A 19,678-nucleotide genomic window follows, 5' to 3' on the forward strand; every position below is an offset into this window, starting at 1 on the left:
CTACGGGCAAGCTGGGTGGGCGCGGCCGAAAAGCTCCTTTCTTGATCCATGAATTAATTAAGTTCACTATTCACTCAATGAAAAATGAAAAAAGAAGTACTTACAAATTTTCAGTTCAAGACCCACAAAACAAAAACCCCAGGTCAGAAAAGTTAAATTGTAAACAGCCAAAAGCACACGACGAAATAGCGGGGCAGAGCGATGTACGAACACGTCCTTGTCACACCACGGCGGAAACGCAAAAGTTGATTCTTCACCAGCCCGGGCGCGCGCGGCCCATGAGCGGCACGATCGGACAAGCAAGTTAACTACCGTTCTCCCCACGGTTCGAAGCTTACGGACCGTCCCAGCTGCCGCTAGTTACCTTACCTATTTGTTAAAGGACCGATGGGTTTGTAGTTTACGTTATCGGGAACAAGTAAGTGTTACATAATAAAAATACGGAAATGTAGTCCCAAGATAATATAATAAAGATTTGCTTGCAGGAATGTGGATCAGAACTAGAGACGCTAAAGATGACGTTATACAATAAGTATGTAGGCTAAGTTGACATGTCGATCATTTGTGGTCATTTCATTTGGTTTTGAAAACAGTCCAAGCCTCCCGTGCTTGAGGGACAACAACTACCCCGACCTATAAGTCAAAAACGGGACCTACGGGATCTGTAGCGTGTCTCATCGGATTGTGTTGTTTAGTATGTAACTAATGTCATTTGTAAGTATTGTTCATATGGTTCGAACAAAACTGTCTGTTCCCTCATAAACTTGTAACAGAAGATGGTAGACAGGCAGAACAGAGTTAGCTATAGTTCATTAGAAGCAGCTGTATATCTTTACCTAAGGTCTTTATCATGTATAGCTAGAGGAGAACAGAAGTAGCCATCATCATTTTTTTTCGGGCAGAAGCGATCAAGCTATCGTTATTAGAAAGACTTGTACAATCATATCTGATTCTTCAGCATGTACAAAACTTCAAGAAGAAATACATAATTTTTATTTTATTTCATTTCGTGTTTTTCTACCAAGGAACCTTCCTACACCATGAGTTTAACAAACTTTCCCCCATCGTCGTAATAACAACAAGATAATTAACCTGAACTTTCGTAAGTGATCTTACAAAACCAAACCCCCCAGACCACCTCCATTGAAGATGAAGTGCAATACACCAACCGACTTAGCGTAAGATTATCGCTAGTTTCAACAAATTACCTCATAGGGCGCCTTATCATACAAGGCACAAGCCCTAATATTGGTGGCAGCGGACCAGAAGAACTCTACAACGTCCTACGAAAGAAAAAACAGAATAATAAATCATGAAGTCAACGACGACGAAAGCAGCAGATTCTTCAAGCAACCTAGTATCATCGTTAGTGAGCGACTTCAGAAAACAACAAGAACTCTTAACGACGACGAAAGCAAGAGATTCTTCAAGCAAACTTAGTATCATCGTTAGTGAATAACTTCAGAAACAAAACCGACGTGTCCTTTTTCCTACGACAACGCAAGCTTCGTCTCTCATTAGAATCATTTCAAGGAAAAACATCGTTAGTGAGCGTTTCCGGCACTTCAAGAAAACAAACCGAACGCGTCTGCAGCATCGGATCTTTCAAGGCTCGAATCATCGAAACAACGCGCACGGGGGAAACTGAAGCCAAACCAGGTCATCGCTAAATAGAGAAGGAGGACCAAGGCCGTGTGTCGTTATCGGAACACCGTGACTTCCCACAAAAGCAAGCTAAGTACAATTTTTTATTCATTTGTTTGGAGTAACTTTGAGTGTTTCCTTTGCAGGTCGAATTTCGTTATTCCTGTGGCTGAAGTTACGAGACATTCTTAATCTTACTTTTTACAGAAATTGATTATCTACATCATTGAGATTTCGCTACTGCGAGTGTTTTTTATCTTTGAGTGTCTGTTTCCAGAAGTTCTACTGAAATATCATAATCATATACTATGTTAATTTTATCATTTTGGGTGATTATTAATCCCTTACGAACAAATTATATTAAACAGTGAATATGCGTTTACGCACGGTGGACGTCTGTTATTTGATACTAGATGCATGGATTAGGTGAGGGTTCGATTAAGCACCGGTTTAGTGATTAGAAAACATAACAAAAAAACAAGTGGAACACCCGTACAAATCTATATTAAATTAGAGGTAACACTATTTTCGGGTCATGGACAATAAATGCTCTTATTTTGCAAAGTCCCGATCGCAGTTTTATTACCTTGAGTTTTTTTGAGTTATATAAAATATTCGAACCTTCAATGGACTCAACCTTAACTTTAAAATAAATCGGCTGGATTGCAAGGAATAACATGCCTATAAAAAACTTTCATCAGGCTAAATGCGCTGACCAGGATCCCTCACTATTTCAAATTTTAGCAAAGAATGAAGTTACAAACAGTTAATATTGAATGCAGTAGTGATAACTTGTCTTATTAGTAATCGCTCAGTTCCTAATAGTTTTCGTCATTCATTGCTTTATACGTAACCAGCAACATAATGCTAAAAAAAAAAAACACACCAATACGTTGCCGATGGTAATAAAGAGAAGGATCCTAATTATTACAAAAAGAAATAGAAACAGTAGCCCGTTCAGAATCAAACAAGCAAACTCGGTTACTGTGTCACCTAGTCAAGCGGTCAATTGTTAGTTAAATCTGCCGAGTGTTCAAAGCATAGCAAATTCCACACAATAGGCGACTCTAGCAGAGTGGGGAAAAGCGATGTTGGTTCATACATGCCAATATCTTTTTGAAATTAAAAAGGATTTTTCCTATGAAACACACGACCGTTATAAAGTAATCAGAGCAGGTTTTCATTTTTTTTTTTAATACGTAAGTTATTATAAGTAGTGGTGGATAAAGCCCGACTGTACGTGCCGTAAAAATTAGAATATCTTGTTTATTCCTTAGTACACGTAATATCCTGTATTTACGGACTCAACGTCTGTTGTTCGAACTTCCCTAATGAGAAGTCCGGATAAGCGAGCGCTTACAGATACCTCTATAGTTATAAAAAACGTGATCTGTATGTAGTGTAATTGTAAGATCCATCTAGGGGTATACAAAATATTACTTACATCCAAAAATGCATTAAGGCGTGTTATCAAAGGGAAATTCCTATAACCTTCAAACATATTAAAATCCGTTTGAACAAAAATGAGACAGTTAATCAAATAATAACTTATATAAAGGAACATACATTTGTCTCATAAATCGTAACATTATTCAAATGACCCAACAGAATTCTCCCACAACCGCAGTCGCACTTTGCACGCAAAATCTCGAGAAGCATGCACCCTCGAATGTCTTAGTGCGTGTAAAAAGACTTTGCTGGAAATGAAATTTTAACTCCTTCCCGACACTCTGAAATATAACGATTTCCGCGAACGAAGCCCTAGAACACGGTTGACACAGCAACAAGTTAATCTAGTGATCCACAAACATATACATATCGTGGATACGGAAGTTATAAATATCGCATTTTTTTTATTGTTGCTAATTTTTAATCCCGCACCCAAATCAGTCGTGGATGAATCTCTCTGTTAATCTATCTAAAGTAATATCCGTTAAAAAGTCATTCAAGCAGAGGTTGATTCAGCAGAAATTTTTTTATCTTTTACCTGAATACCAGGAAGTTTCTCCACTAGCGAGTTGATCTTGAGACAAAAAAAAACGGATGTAATTTAACACAAAATACGGTCTAACGGACAAACATAAAGCTATATACGTACCTTCGTGTAGACTCTCAATGGAATTTCAAAATAGAGATAAATGACGAAGTTGAAAAATGTTAGTAATAGGAGTCCTTAGGAAATCAAATAAGCCCATATAATTTTTCCCTCAAACGTCATGCCATAAAAGATCGGACTTGGCGTATCTGCGTAGATTCTGTCGCTTAAACAAGGAAACGACTTCCGATAGTTTTCCAGTGCGATGTACCGACGACATCTTATCTCTGTTAGGTTAGAATAATTTTTTTCACCAACTTGGACTTACTTAAATGCTTTTACAGATACCATTACCTAAGTGATTGTACCTCATACACCGTTTTCAGCACACTCAGGGGACATTATCAATTTTTACGTATGCCTCCGGCTTACGTTGCGCCCCAATTACAATATAGTGTTTTTGGAGACTTTTAGGGATACCCTACATGCCTATTGGTTGGTCTTATAATCTTTTTTCTAAAAAAATACCCTAAAGAAAAAGTACATTCACATAAACTAGAGCTAGTGCTACAGAGACAAAGACAAATAATCTCAGAGTAAAATATCTAAATGCGAGTTTTAAAAAACCAAACATGTTTATCTAGGTTTTATGTGTCTAGTCAAGGTCTTAAAGTAGTCCATGGTAGGTGCCGGCTATTCATAACTTTCCGGTACTTATTAACGTAAAAGGGGGATACAGCACTTTTGCGCTGTAGTGGGTAGTATACAATCGTATGCAAATATGTAACTCTTCAATCATGACAGCTCCTTTAACAGATCTTACGAAGAAGGGCGTAGATTTATTATGGTCTAAAAAGCATCAACAGGCGTTCGATATCTTAAAAGCGGAATAATGCAGCTTACCTAACTTAAAAATCCCTGATTTAAATAAGGAATTTTTTTTTATTGCAACAGACGCCTCAGACCAAGGGGTAAGAGGGGTACTACTTCAGTAATATGATAAACAGTTCTTTCCTATAGCTTTTTATTCACGTAAACTAAAGCCCTGAAAGTAAATATACAGTAATAGGCAAGGAAGGGCTAGGTATCTTTAACTCACTAGTACATCTTAAGTTCATAATCTATGGCTATCCTGATAAAGTCCTTACTGAACATGAGTCCTTTACCGAGTTTTTCAAAGGCTTTAATCACAGTCCAAAAGGACCTCGGTGACAAATGATCATTCAGGTCTTTGGAGCCAAGATAAGATATCTACTGGGAAAGCAATTATCTACTAGCTGACCAGCATTATCCCCGCAATCCCGCACCATACATTCAAAGAACCATTAATTGACTAAAAGATATAGAAACATCCGTGGCCTATTGTTTAAAACCGATCTAAACAAGAAAATTCCTTAACCCAAGAGATCGCGAGCATTGAATATCTGGGTCGGAGCGCAGAACTGTTACAAACTGAACAAAGCAAGTGTCAAACAGCGATAAGCAAAACAATAAACACCAAACAATAAACACTTCGAAATGGGAAACAGGGTCAGTGGCTAGGCAAAAACAATAAACACTTCGAGCAGAAAACCCTAAAGCAAAAGTATATTTAATGTATGTGTATCAGAATAATGTAATCAAATGTAATATTATATGTAGGTCCGTGACGAGGGAAAAACCCGAAGAACACAGCAGATGACTAAACGACCAGGTAGTAGTAATAATCTCTTTCATACCAATCGTCCTAAACTGGTTCATTCAGTCATCCAGGGTTTCCTACTATGTCACAGAAAGCCAAATCTACTATTTTACTGGCCTACAATGCTTACAGATATAAAAAGCACATAACTGATTGTAACACGTGTCATGAAAACAAGGGACGACACTAAGACACCTGTCAGTTTAAGGGCCTATCCTGTGCCAAATCAATCCTTGAAAGAATATACTTAGAATTATTAACAGAATTACGAGTCTGACAGAGGGAATAACACTTCTTAGTGTTAATAGTTCCTTGACACGTTATATAGAAGTAATAGCACTAAAAAACAAACACGCAATTGAGTGCATTAGGAATATTTATGAGTGCTAAAAATCAGTAAACATGGAATTCAACACATGATAATCTGACTCGGGTGGTGTAAATCAATAATAATCTCCATAACAGTGGTGTGAATTCCTTTCCATTAAGAAAACCAATAATATTTATCACCCAGAGTCATCGGTTTGGTAGAATAAACTGATAATTAAATAGGAAGTGTCAATGTCTTACGAGTTACAACTCTGATATTGGATCCGAATGGATTATAGCGGTTCTCGCGGTTTTGAAATATTTATATTTTATATCTGTATCTATAGAATTGATGCCGCAAGTAGCCTATACGGTACGCCGCTAGAACACTTTTCCACATATTCAGCCAACCATTAATTTATCAAATATATATATATATAAATAAATAAATAATAAAAATAATAAAATAAAAAAAATATGGATAAGTGGAGTCATATAATACACTCCGTAAGAAGTCGGAAAGGGTTACAAATTATAATAAAAAAGGAATCACGATGAAATCGTATAAGCAAGACGTAACCATAGATTAATTAAATATCCAAATATATATGCGTAAAGATTTGAACTCTAACTTAACGCTTTAGTAATGACAAATAAGCTAAAAAGTTCAAACACATATCCAAAACCTACTGACATATTGTCTGTCCCGGTGATTTATATTCGTAGTCAATGAAAAAAAAAAAATAATAATAATAAATAAATAAATAAATAAATAAATAAATAAATAAAATAGAATAAAAGAGATTTTAAAGTCAGGAAGTCTAGAAGTGAAAATGTTTATCTATGGAATAATCCTATATGAATCTTATACAGGGCTAATAATAATACGTATATAGAATTTGTATGGAAACCTTTTTCATTAGTTTCAATAGGAATATTTAATTTAACATAATCATGCAGTTTTCCACATGAAACTAATATATTGTTCAATTTGGTACTGTTTTTTTTCAGACATTCTTCTCATGTGGGTCGAGTATTAAAAAACAAAAAGATTTATCCTAAAGTCGTATTTATTACAGCAAAGACAACGTAACTCTTAGCTGGCTGAGAGCAATCTCCTGCCAAGTGACGACGTCGTCATTGCCGTGTCAGCATTTGTTCCTTTAAACCTCAATAATCTGCTTCACAGGCTTCATCTGTGTGTCGTCTCTTGCTTGCGAAGCAGATTGACTGGAGAAAGGAATGCTTAGCCCGAACTTCTCATGGGCAAGGCAGACGTTAGGTACAGGTGTCTATCGGGTTATGCGCAATGCAACTTGCAATCATTTTAAAATAATAAACAAAATAAGGAAATAGAATTTCTAAGTAACATCAAAATGAATTCATTTTTTCTGAACCTCATAGACATTTAGAAGTATCACGATATGGATATGGATTATTTATGGAACATTAGCTTATTACAAATCCAGGTTAAATCACATTCATGGGAAAATGTCACATTTTCTTGAAAAACCCAAAGTTTATTTAGAAATTAAGTTACATAGTGGGTTTTTTCGTTGCGCCTCCTACCTATTAATAAAAGTTTTTTTGAAAATTAACCTCAGAGGATGCGCGCGAGAAAATTGAATATGAAACTTTTGTTAGGGCACATAGGATCAGATTTTATCACAACTTAATTTCAGTTAGCATAGAGAAATACAGAATCATGATTTAATCTTCTCTTTGACTCTTATGTTGCCTGGCAATCTTACAAATAGCTCCGTTTTCCACTTCTTTGTCTAGTAATTTACTACCAGTAATATCGAATTTTCTTTGGGATTTGTATTGATATCTGTTTATTTGTTATAATTATGGATATTTTTACAGTCATCATAGACCTGGATAGGTTCACTCATTGTTAATGCCATGGATAAAAAAGTTTGTACAGCGGACTCTTTTGAATTCCAAAATATCAGCGAATTCATGTTGGGTTAAGTCTGGTCTAAATAGCTCTCTTCCCTCCCCGGTGTATTTTGGAATGTCGTCTGAATTTACTTTGCCCTTGTGACAAGTATAATTTCACTTGCAGGCTGATTAATGGAACCTGGTTACAGTATCCTGCAGTACGAGAATTTCACATCGCAACTTCAAAAAAATCGTTCGTCGCTGCGGACGACGGCAGTCGAGTAACAACCGCCTACAATGTGAAAGGAATAAGCACCATCATGGACTTCTTCGACCGACACCGTATCTCGTCGTTAATCTCGTTTTCATGCGGAACGCTCCAGCGACTGTCGGAAATCGACTACGAAAGGGACATACTTCCGACAAATTACGACCCGAAGGATATTCAACTCTACTTTGCTGGCGAAGGACTCGTGCTGGGGATGTTTTTTTATTCATCGCGAACGTAATCGTGTAGCTTAGGATGCAGAGAATAAGTATGAGCGCAAAATAGAACGTTGGACCCGCCCATGGCAAATTTTCCCCTTGTTTTAACCTGTGAAATCGGCCGTTTCATTGGGCTATAGGTGGTTGTCTGGAAACTGTGTAATGGACGAAAAGTGGTTCGAAAAGCTAGTTTAAATGTGACAAGTAGTATAACCTCGGTCATGTATCCTATATATATAAAGATCATAAATAACAGAATCGAAATATATTTTTTGCGTGTACGCACTAGGAATCTATATATAAATGATCATAAATAACAGAATCGAAATATATTTTTTGCGTGTACGCACTAGGAATCTATATATAAATGATCATAAATAACGGAATCGAAATATATCTTTGCGTGTACGCAATAGGAATCTATTTAAAGTGCACATATATTGATCATAATTATATGAATCCATATACATATGTATAGACAAATCAGGTAGCCTATAATCAATCTGTTACCTTTTATCTTACCAATATCTGCAGTTATATATGAGTTAGTATATTGATTAATGAATCAGATATATAACATTTAGCATAAAAATCAACGAATCAATCAGCTAAACATTAATAAAATTTTATCAATTCATATATGAAATTTTTATCAGTTAAAATATGATTTTTATCATGTTAATCTTCATTCTATGCAATTATCAGAGTACATTAGTATTTTCTGTAGCATATGTATCTTAATGAGATGAAGTGAAAAACTGTATCATTATATGTCACGTGATCACTATTATTTACCAATATCGTTGTTTTATATTTTATTACTTGAATCAATTCATGTACACCATGAATTTTTATTTACTTATATATATTCACATAGTGTCTGTATCACACTCCTATAAGTCAAATGCAAGTCAAGTTTGAGTAATATTCAGTAGTTGGTTTTGGTAGCTGACCGAGCTAATGTAAGTGTTTACATAATAAAAATATGGAATGTTAGTCCATATATATAAAAGATTGCTTGCAGGAATGTGATCAGACTAGAGACGCTAAAGATGACGTATACAATAAGTATGTAGGCTAAGTTGACATGTCGTCATCTGTGGTCATTCATTTGTTTTGAAACAGTCCAAGCTCCCTGCTTGAGACAACTACCCCGACCTATAATTCAAACGGCCTACGTGATCTGTAGCGTGTCTCATTCAATTGTGTGTTCGTATGTAACTATGTCATTTGTAAGTATGTTCATATGTTCGAACTACTGTCTGTTCCCTCATAACTTGTAACAGAGATGGTAGACAGGCAGAACAGAGTTAGCTATCGTCATTAGAAGAGCTGTATCTCTTTACCTAAGCTTTATCATGTAGAGAGAACAGAAGTAGCCATCATCATTGGCAGAAGCGATCAAGCTATCGTTATTAGAAGACTTGTACAATCATATCTGATCTTCAGCATGTAAAACTTCAGAAGAATACATATATTTTTATATTTCGTGTTTTCTACAAGAACCTCCTCACCATGAGTTTAACACATCGTCGTAATAACTAACAAGATAATACCGACTTCGTAAGTGATCTACAAACCCCCAGACCACTCCATTGAAGATGGAAGTGCAATACCAACCGACTTAGCGTAAGATTATCGCTAGTCTAACATTACCTCATAGGGCGCCTTATCATACAAGGCACAAGCCCTAATACATAGACCTCCATCCTAAATTCTCTTCCATTCGAGGAACAAGAATAAGGACTGGAAGCCAACACCCTTCATTCTCTAATGAAGAGAGCGAAGGAGTAGTTTTCCCGAAGGAAGACTTCTATGGTGATAACAGGATACCGAAGATGATAGTTCAAGCTGAAATGGATGTTCACACCCGTTCTTCTCTATCACAGGGTTGGCCGCCTACTGAGGCGACAGACTGTCAGGTCCATCCAGGCTGAGCCCCTCCCGAGATATTCTTCCTTCAGCAGCAGTACTTCTCTCGATTGCTAGAAATTCCTGGAATTCGAGCATTCAGTGAGATTCCCGATTATCTTTGTTGCTAGTGACAATTATCTGGGATTCTCGTCTCGCCCACTCTGGACCGTGGTTTCGCCCAAGTGTTTGCAGATCGCAGAAGACCAGAACACTCGGAGAGTGCTAGAAACTCCAAAGAATTCTAAGCACTCGGCGAAACCCCCACTGAATTCGTCAGACGATCATCGGGTGGTGATCCTCCCGATTCCTGAAGAAATCGAGGATAGGGCAAGATCTTTTCTCAACGACGGGGACTTACGTCCGGTAGGACCCGAAGGTACCCCCAGGAACACAGTCCCCGACATGGAATCCTACGGAGAACGCTCTGCAGGATCTCTCCCCCGCTCTGCAGGATCTCTCCCCTTCTCATCGCAGCCATAGGGAGAGAGGCAATGGGGAAGGAAGATTGGATACTCGCTCGCCTTCCCAGCAGAACTAGCAATCGGAGAAGCGAGTACGGGCAGCCATCACCGTGCGGTGATAGCCGCTCAGAGTCTAGGAAAACGTTACCGTCTGGAGAAAACGTTTTTATGAGGAGGGTTACGAACTTGTACTGTAGGCTAATCGTCTGCCACCACCGTGACAGTCGTTTGGGTGAGCTGAGTGAGCACCTGACAGGAGAGAGCTGATACTGTCCTCCAACGCGTCCCAGTCCTCGTCAAGGTCGAGACCTCTGAAGAGGACCGAAGGGGGAGCCCACCCCAGTCTCTGTGTGCGTGGTCCAGCCAGACCGTCACGTGAACGGCGGTGATGGTCACTTCGAGAGTCTGGGAAGCGTCATTCGTCCTCGCCAGTCCCCCACGATCTCCTCCAACCACTTGAGCGAGGATCTGTTGGTCCCAAGACTGAACCAGGCTCGTGGCCGGACCGTAAGAAGTGCATTCATCATGGTCACTCCTGTTCGCCTGGTTCCTCCCGGTGTAGCCTGAGGAGGTTGAAGGGACAGGTGAGGGAGACCTGACGTTCCTACCCTGCCTACTAGCAGAACCAGTAGGCTGCGAGGACTGCAGGCGATCACCAACCCATGGTGGCGATCGAGCTGCAGGTCTGGACCAGCGGTCTTCTTGCCGAGAAGTGCTGGACCACGAAACGGAGCATCGGTCTCTTGCGTCAGGGGAGCTGCTACGAGCGCTCCTCCCCTGCCTACCAACCGAATCAGTAGGCTGGGAGAACTGTAGGCGATCACCAACCCACGGTGATGATAGTACTTCTGGTCTGGACCAGCGGTCTTCTTGCGGAGAAGCACTGGACCAAGGACGGAGCGTTGGTCTCTTGCGTCAGGATAACTGCTATGAGCGCTCCTCCCCTGCATACCAGCAGAACCGGTAGGCTTGGAGGACTGTAGGCAATCACCAACCCACAGTGACGATCGAGCTGCCGGTCTGGACCAGCGGTGTTTTTGCGGAGAAACGCTGGACCAAGGACGGAACGTCAGTCTCTTCAGGAGAGCTGCTACGAGCGCTCCCCCCTCGCCCACCAGCAGAACCGGCATGCTTGGGGGGCTGCAGACGCTCGCCAACCCGCGGTGGCGATCGGGCTGCAGGCCTGGTCGAGCGGCTAGACTGAGAACAGTGTCAGGAGAGCTGCTGCTGGTCTCCCTATCCATCCGGTCCCGGTGGAAGTGTCAGTCAGGGGACCGGCAGAGTCCGCTGTCGCGGTGGGATCAAGGCCTGTCCTCAAGGCGCGTCACGCCGCTTGGACTAACCGAGGCTGGTCCAGGCGACCGAGAGGACCGCTTCCTCGCCTCAGCCCGCGGCCGGTCTGGGACTGTCGCATTGACCCTGGGTACCGGCAGCTCCCCACGAGAGCGATCGCTGGCCTGGTGGGAGTCACCTGGACGACTCCCACCAGTCTTCCGCTCCGTGCCTGGATCCTGGCACCGAGTGAACTCAGTTGCCTGGGTCTTGGCTGCACGGTCACCCGCAGGCAACCGTACACTCAGTACCTCTCGCGAACGAGAGGCCGAGATGGTACCTGGCGTCGAGGCAGAACCTCTGGCTCCAGGAGAGGAGGTACCGGTGTTAGCCGGTACCCCTCCGGTCCCCGTCATCTTCTTCCTTGCGGAAGGAGAGATGGTCCCCGTTCCCGAAGGAACAGGAGGACCAGTGGAAGCCCCAACTGTCCCACCGGAGTGGGACAGACCCTTAGAGGTCTCTGAGCGAGACTTCTTAGTGGGGGAAGGAGGCTACCACCTTCTTCTTCGGTTGGGGGGCCTCGGAAGTCGAAGGGGAAGAGGCGGCAAAAGACGACGGCAACACCTTCCTCTTCACCAGTTTCCTCAGGACAACCGACAGGTCCTCCATCCAGGACAGAGTTGGGGCAGTTGCCAAAGCAACATGGACCAACTGCACCCGTCCAGAGGGACCTGCAGGATTAGCAGTGGAGAGAATGCTTCCTCGAGGAGGGCTACGAAACTCTTACCTGGCAGGTGAAGCGTCTGTCACCCCCGAAACTGGTCGTCCGTCGCCTGGGTGGGGCTGAGCGTGCACCTGACAGGCGACTCACCCAAGTCCTTGTTGAGGCCAAAACCTCTCTGAAATAAAAGGATTAATTAAAAGAGGGTTGGATGGCCCGCCTCCACCGGTCTCTGCGTGCATGGACCCGCGGGAACGTCACGTCAACCCTGGGGTCTCGCAGCGATCGCCGGTCTGGTGAGAGTCACCCGAGCGACTCCTACCATCTTCCGCTCCATGCCTGGGTCCTGACACAGTGTGCGTACTTAGCAGTCTGGACCCTGGCTGCATGGTTACCCGTAGGTGACCGTACACTCGGTAATGTTTGCAAGTGGGCGGCCAAGACAGTTCCCGGTCCGGAGGTGGAACCTTCGGAACCGGGAGAGGAGATACCAGCGGTGGCCGGTACCTCCATGGTCCCTGTCTGCTTCCTCCCCGAAGGAGAAGAGACGGGCCCCATTCCCGAAGGAATGGGAGGACCAGCGGAAGACCCAGCTGTCTCACCAGAGCGAGACATACCCTTAGAAGTCCCGTGACAAGACTTCTAAGGGGGGGAGACCACCTTCTCTTTTACAGCAAAGCCTTAAAAGTTGAATGGGAGGAGGGATGAAGATATGATGATCTCGAAGAAGAGGATGACGACACTTGACAAGCTCTCTTCCTCTTCGGTTTCTCCTTCTGCCAGACTTCTACCATCAGGAGTAGATAATCTCACAGGGCAGCGCGACAGCTTCGTCCAGTGACATAACTCCCGGGTAGTAGTGGTAATGAATATGATTATCAGCAGGGGATCAGTACACACACTCAAGGATCGGTACGCAACATGCTAAGAGTCATAGGTACAATTTCAAGGTTAGGATAACCAATACGAAAAGCATCCAACCAATACTGCTGAAAACACAATCACCACTAGTCTGTAAAACAAGGAAAAAAAATATTAGAGTAATGAGGATACTCCTCACACATCCAAGGGCACCGCCCTCCGAAGTGAGAGGAGATCCCCCAACATCAACACCGCACGCCGATCCTTCTACCTTCTTCCGATAGTAAGTGAAAGGAAGAAGAGAAATTACCATAATAACAAAACACAGACAAACCTTTGAAGTTCCCTTGGTAATTCCCAAGCGTAAGCATAATTTCCGGATGAATACATGTCCCGTTACAGGATCAATATCACTTACGTTAAATACATGTCTCATCCTCACGATAAATACATATCTCGTCCTCATGCAGGTCTGAGCCAGTGTTAAAGGGCGAAAGAATGTAAATAATATGTTGGCATACCTTAGCCGCTGACTCTTAACACAAGTAGAGGGGCGGTTACAAAGGCTATCACAAAAAGTGGGTTTGTATATTAATTGAAAAACCAAGGACAAACCTTTGTTTAGTATTAATATCAAACACCGTATATGCATAATCATTTAAATACAAAAAATAAACTAAAGGGACCCCACCCAGAAAAAAGATCAACGACCAGTCAGCCGGAGCTTACAAACACACGTCTTCATTGGAAGACGGCCGAAAGCAAAGTGGAGTGTTTACATCCGGGCAGGCTAGCCTGCCCCACAGTAGTTACTGCCTAACCACCTTGTTCAAGATTCAACGGCTGTAATTCCAGCTACTCCGTAAGTACATTCCTATTGTTAAAAGACCTAAAGGTTTGTATTACGTATCGAACAAACCAAGTTATGAATATACCAACGGTAACTGGGGGCTGCCTGTTCTAGAATTCTTAAATTCAAGGGTATTTTTCATGGTAATAAATTGATAAAAACAAGTTTACCACAGGTGGAATAATGCAAATTAATATGTTGTAGGTTCTGTTGTAATGATTATATTCAAGGAGTACTAACATAAACTAATGAATGCATTAAAAACTAACATTATGTTCTTACCTCAGGGCCCAGGAGTTACAGGTGAAAGCCTTCAGACAAGTCATGGTAATGTTCGGCATGTGCTGAATAAGATGATGGGCCAAGGATGCATGGATGACTAAAGAATGCAAGATGTGAAGGGCCAGGACGGGGGGAGAATCCACCGTGTTCTGTTCTTCATACTGAAAATATGCATATAACTGAAGGCTGTCTATTATGCAATATCAAATTTTACTTTATACTTTTAATCCCTTACATAACAATGGAATAATGGCTTTTAATATAATGGCTTTTAATACAATTAAAAAGGACCAAAGAAGATTTAATATATTAAGGTCAGAATACAATTGATAGGTGGGGTATGGGAGACTCCCCCTAACAATAGATTGTCTGACAAATTGCCAACATTTCTTAAGCCAAATTCTTACCTCTGTCTCAATGATATCCATCAGTCTCGTGACTGTAGAGTCTATAAGCACCCTGTTATTTCTTGGTGCAGCACCACAAGCTACTTGCACCATCATGGCCATACCAGCAGCTCGGCGAGTAACGGAAGTCTGTGCTCCTGCTTTCAAATGATCCAAGATGTCATCAATCTGCAAAAAAAGTACACTATGTACATAAAATTCTTTATGCTGATGATCACCCTTTATATTTAAAAATAACAACTGTAAAATAATGAACTTTACTAGCCAAATATGGAATAAACAAAATACACAAGCAGTTCTTTAACTATGATCCCTAACATACTGCTACAGGAAACATAATGTGAGCTTTATATCGTGTAACTTCAAAATTTAAGAAACAGGCACATTATGGACTGCCATTTTCCATATAGATAAAATAATGAGACCATAAAAAGTAGAAAATTATTATACCTGTATACCAAATGACTTATTTGAAGTTTTCATGACTGAAATTACTAGAATCTTATTCATGTTAAATAAATAAGAGACAATGTGAAATTACTACTTTATTCATGTTAAATAAATATAGACAATGAAGAATAAAATTTTTTATAATAAAATTTATTTTTTGGATACTTACCTACTGTTAAATTTAGATACATCTTCCCGCCAATTAGGCGAGTCGGCATTCAAACAAAAAAATTGAATGGCTGCCTGGATGACTGTCTAGTTTACCTGTCCACCAGGTGTGTTTCGAATGTTTTAGCTCTTGTCAGAATTCTCCTTGACAGCCCACTCAGTTGTGGGGAGGCTGGGTGGGTCTACTTTAACCCTCTTACGCCGATTGGACATATTAAACGTCGAGTCAAAATGTCTCCCGTATGCCGATTGGACGTATTATACGTTGACTCAAAATTTAAAATTCGCGGAAAAATACTTATAGACCTACCAGCCGAAAACTTTTGAATCATGCGCCTTGGGGGATGCTGGGAGTTCACGGATCAAGGCGTTGTTTTGTTTACAATCGTTACGCAGGCGTGCAAGCGCGAATTTCTTTCTTATCGCACTAAAAAGTATCAGTGACACATCTCAAAAATTATTTTGTCACTTTGACATAATTTTTGCACTATTTTAAATTATCCATTACATGGAGTATTATATATGAAAATGTGCGCAATTTCATGTAAATACAACAAAAAAATACTCATGATTGTAGCTTTTATCAGTTTTGAAATATTTTCATATAAATAACGATAAGTGCCAAAATTTCAACCTTTGGTCAACTTTGACTCTACCGAAATGGTCAAAAAACGCAATTGTAAGCTAAAACTCTTATATTCTAGTAATATTCAATCATTTTCCTTCATTTTGCAACAAACTGGATGTCTCTAGCACAATATTTCGATTTAAGGTGAATTTATGAAAAAACTTTTTCCTTACATCCGCGCGGTAACTCTTCCGATAAATTTTTTCGTGCGATTGTCCTAATGTTTGCACCATTTTAAATTTGCCATTATATAAAGTTTTATATATATAAATGTGTGCAATTTCATGCACAATACAAATAAAAACAACCCATGGTTGTAGCTTTTATCAGTTTTGAAATATTTTCATATAAATAACGTTAAGTGCACAAATGTCAACCTTCGGTCAACTTTGACTCTACCGAAATGGTCGAAAAACGCAATTGTAAGCTAAAACTCTTATATTCTAGTAATATTCAATCATTTACCTTCATTTTGCATTGAATTGGAAATCTCTAGCACAATATTTCGATTTATGGTGAATTTATGAAAAAAAAAAAATTTCCTTACGTCCACACGGTAACTCTTCCGAAAAAATGAGCAATTTTTTCATGCGATTGTCGAAATGTTTGCACCATTTAAAATTAGCCATTACATAAAGTTTTATATATGAAAATGTGCGCAATTTCATGTAGAATAAATAAAAAATGATTGAAGGTTGTAGCTTTTCTCTTTTTCGAAATATTTGCATATAAATCACGATAATTAGAAAAAAAACCACGTTCGGTCAACTTTGACTCTACCGAAATAGTTGAAAAATGCAATTTTAAGCTGAAACTCTTACAATCTATTAATATACAGTCATTTATCTTCATTTTGAAACAAATTTGAAGTGTCTAGCACAATATTTAGATTTATGGTGAATTTAAAAAAAAACTTTCTTTCCCTCCGCACGCCGATTCGCGGCCGAAAATCTCCAAAATGCGTACGTCGCATTATCCTAATATTTGCTCCTTTTCATATTAGCCGTTTTATAGAGTTTCATATATGAAAATGTGTGCAAATTTATGAAGAATACAACAAAACATAATTGAAGGTTGTAGCTTTTCTCATTTTTGAAAAATATAAAAATTTCAACATTTGGTCAACTTTAACTCATCCAAAATGGTCAAAATCTGCAATTCTAATCTAAAACTCTACAGTATCGTAATATTTAATAATTTTTCATCATTTTGAAACAAATTGAAAGTCTCTAGAACAATATTTAGATTTACGGTGAATTTTTGAAAAAAACATTTTTTTATGTCCGTACGTTACGAATTCATGCATCATTTTGTGATAATATTTTTCCGGTGTTGCTTTTATCGTTTTACAATGTATTATATATCAAGATGATTGCAATTTAGTGTACAATACAAAAAAAAAGTAACTCGTTAGCTTTAACTATTTTTCGCACAGCGCAACTTGAATACAATTATGTATGATTTTTTTTTTTCGCTACCATATATCGCAATATTTACATATGATAAAGGGATTTTGACGGAGGAAAAATCTATTTCTGGGGAGAGACCTGTGTCGCCCGGTGAAAAGGTCCTTCTTAATACTTTTCTGATATAAATAATTTCCAAATATACCAGAGAAAGTTAAACCATTGGTATGCAGAGGTTACTACCCTCGCGCGAGCACCTCAAGGGCGTCGTGTATAAAGAAAGGGCGTGTGAAAGCCACTAAACACAGGTCATCTTCCAATTAGATTACTCCTTCGTCAACATATGAACACGGGATGTGCCGATACAGCGGTCTCAACCACACCGCTCCGCTCCGACTCACCCAGTCCCCGCCCGATGCGAGCGCCATCTTACATCCTTCTGTCATAGATTTCAGTAATGGCTTGGAAAGGAATGGGATGGGAAACAGGGTAGGGTTTCACCGGGCGACACAGGTATCTCCCCAGAAATAGATTTTCCTCCGTCAAAATCCCTTTTCTGGGTCGACCTGTGTTCGCCGGTGAAAAAATACCAGAGAATGCCTTCCAAGCTCATGAATTGAAATTAATAATAAGGATAACGAAAACATCATTAATAGATCAATCTTCATTAAGTAATTATCAGTAGAATATAAACTTAATGTCTAAAGTTAAGAATATAACTTATATTATAGCTTAATCACTAAATATGCATACATAAATCTTAATTTCTAAACTTAAGAATATAACTTATAATATAACTTAATTACTAAATATGCATACATAAAACAAAAATGTAAAAGAGTCATATACATTTCATAATCCAATATATACAGGTATGATTAAGCCCAATCTAAGAATGAACGATATTCTAAGGAGAAGCATGATACTTGGGTGGCTGAATCTGATCTACCGAGGTGAGAGGCATCGTGGCGAGAGAGTGGCAGGTAGAAAGGTGACAGTATAAGGAATGGGACGAAATGAAGTAAGGAAAGTTAGTCCGAAGAGATTAAACTCCCCGCCGCTATAGTGGACAATTTTAAGGCTTGAATATTTCTTAGGTAGTGGCGTTTAAAGACCCGAGGAGATTTCCAACCTGTATACTTCTTAAGGTCATCAAAAATTCATATTTTGAAAATAATTAATTGAGGTAGCTATAGCCCGAATATCATGAGCATGTGGAAAAGATTCTGGATTAGCTTGCTTTATGAAGTAGAGTATTTGCTGTCTAATACCTTGAATTGAGATAGTACCCCCTTTCTCTCTGGCAAATAAATGACCAGAGGAACATGAGGAGGATCTAGCTAAAAAGGCTTTAAGAGTTACCACAGGACATAGGGATGTATCCTGAGGTAGAGGTATAATTTTCCAAGGAGACCATCTATTTTGAGGATCTTCATTTTAGCTAGGAAACTCCTATCCGGAGAGAGCAGTACTTCTCCTGATGGGAGGAAATCTAAGTTCTCAGGATTACGTGAGAGAGCTGCTAATTCTGATATTCTGGCACCTGAGGCCATGGCTGTAAGAAACAAAGTTTTTCTCAGTAGAGAAATGTAAGATCAAGATTCGTTGTTGATATCCGAGGCTAGTTTTAAAACATCGTTTAAAAACCACGTGACCTTTTGAGGACGAATTGTAGGTCTAAGTCGAGCACAAGCTTTGGGAATGGATGAAAAATAAGAATCTGCTAAATTAATATTAAATCCGACTTGAAAAATCTTTTTCAGAGCCGACTTAATCGAGTTAAATAGTACTAGCGGCTAGGCCTTTATCAAACAAGGTTTTAAAAAATGAAATGGCCAAATTTGGGGTCATTTGAAGAATATTGAAATTCTTCATAAACTCCGCTAACTTCTTAACAGCCGAATCATATTGCCTAAGCGTTGAATCCCTTTTGTCAGATTCTATGAATAAGACGTTCTCCGGATCGATATTTGCATCTTTATGAGCTGCAAATTTCATGAAGTCCACAAAGTTAGGGTTTGAACTACTCTTGAGGAAGCTGACACAGTCTGAGTTTGAACTATTTGCGTCAACTTTGGATGTGGGATCCGTCTGGGATGGAGCTTCAGCTCTAGTAGGAGCGGAAACCAATTGCTTTTGGGCCAGTTGGGTGTTACTAGGGCCACTGATCCTTTGAAGAAACGTAGTTTGTGTAACACCTTCATCAGAAGATTCACTGG

General features: G+C 39.8%; 1 protein-coding gene across 1 annotated transcript in view; it reads right to left on the bottom strand.

The window, feature by feature from the left end:
• Positions 1-19,678, bottom strand: part of LOC135199453 (tRNA (32-2'-O)-methyltransferase regulator THADA-like) — a 355,981-nt gene that overhangs the window by 49,895 nt on the left and 286,408 nt on the right. Inside the window, 2 exon segments of the mRNA XM_064227516.1 lie at positions 14,401-14,561; positions 14,808-14,975. Of these exon segments, the coding sequence (XP_064083586.1) occupies positions 14,401-14,561; positions 14,808-14,975 (329 nt within the window).

Source organism: Macrobrachium nipponense, chromosome 25 (assembly GCF_015104395.2).
Source record: "Macrobrachium nipponense isolate FS-2020 chromosome 25, ASM1510439v2, whole genome shotgun sequence".
Lineage (NCBI taxonomy): Eukaryota > Metazoa > Arthropoda > Malacostraca > Decapoda > Palaemonidae > Macrobrachium > Macrobrachium nipponense.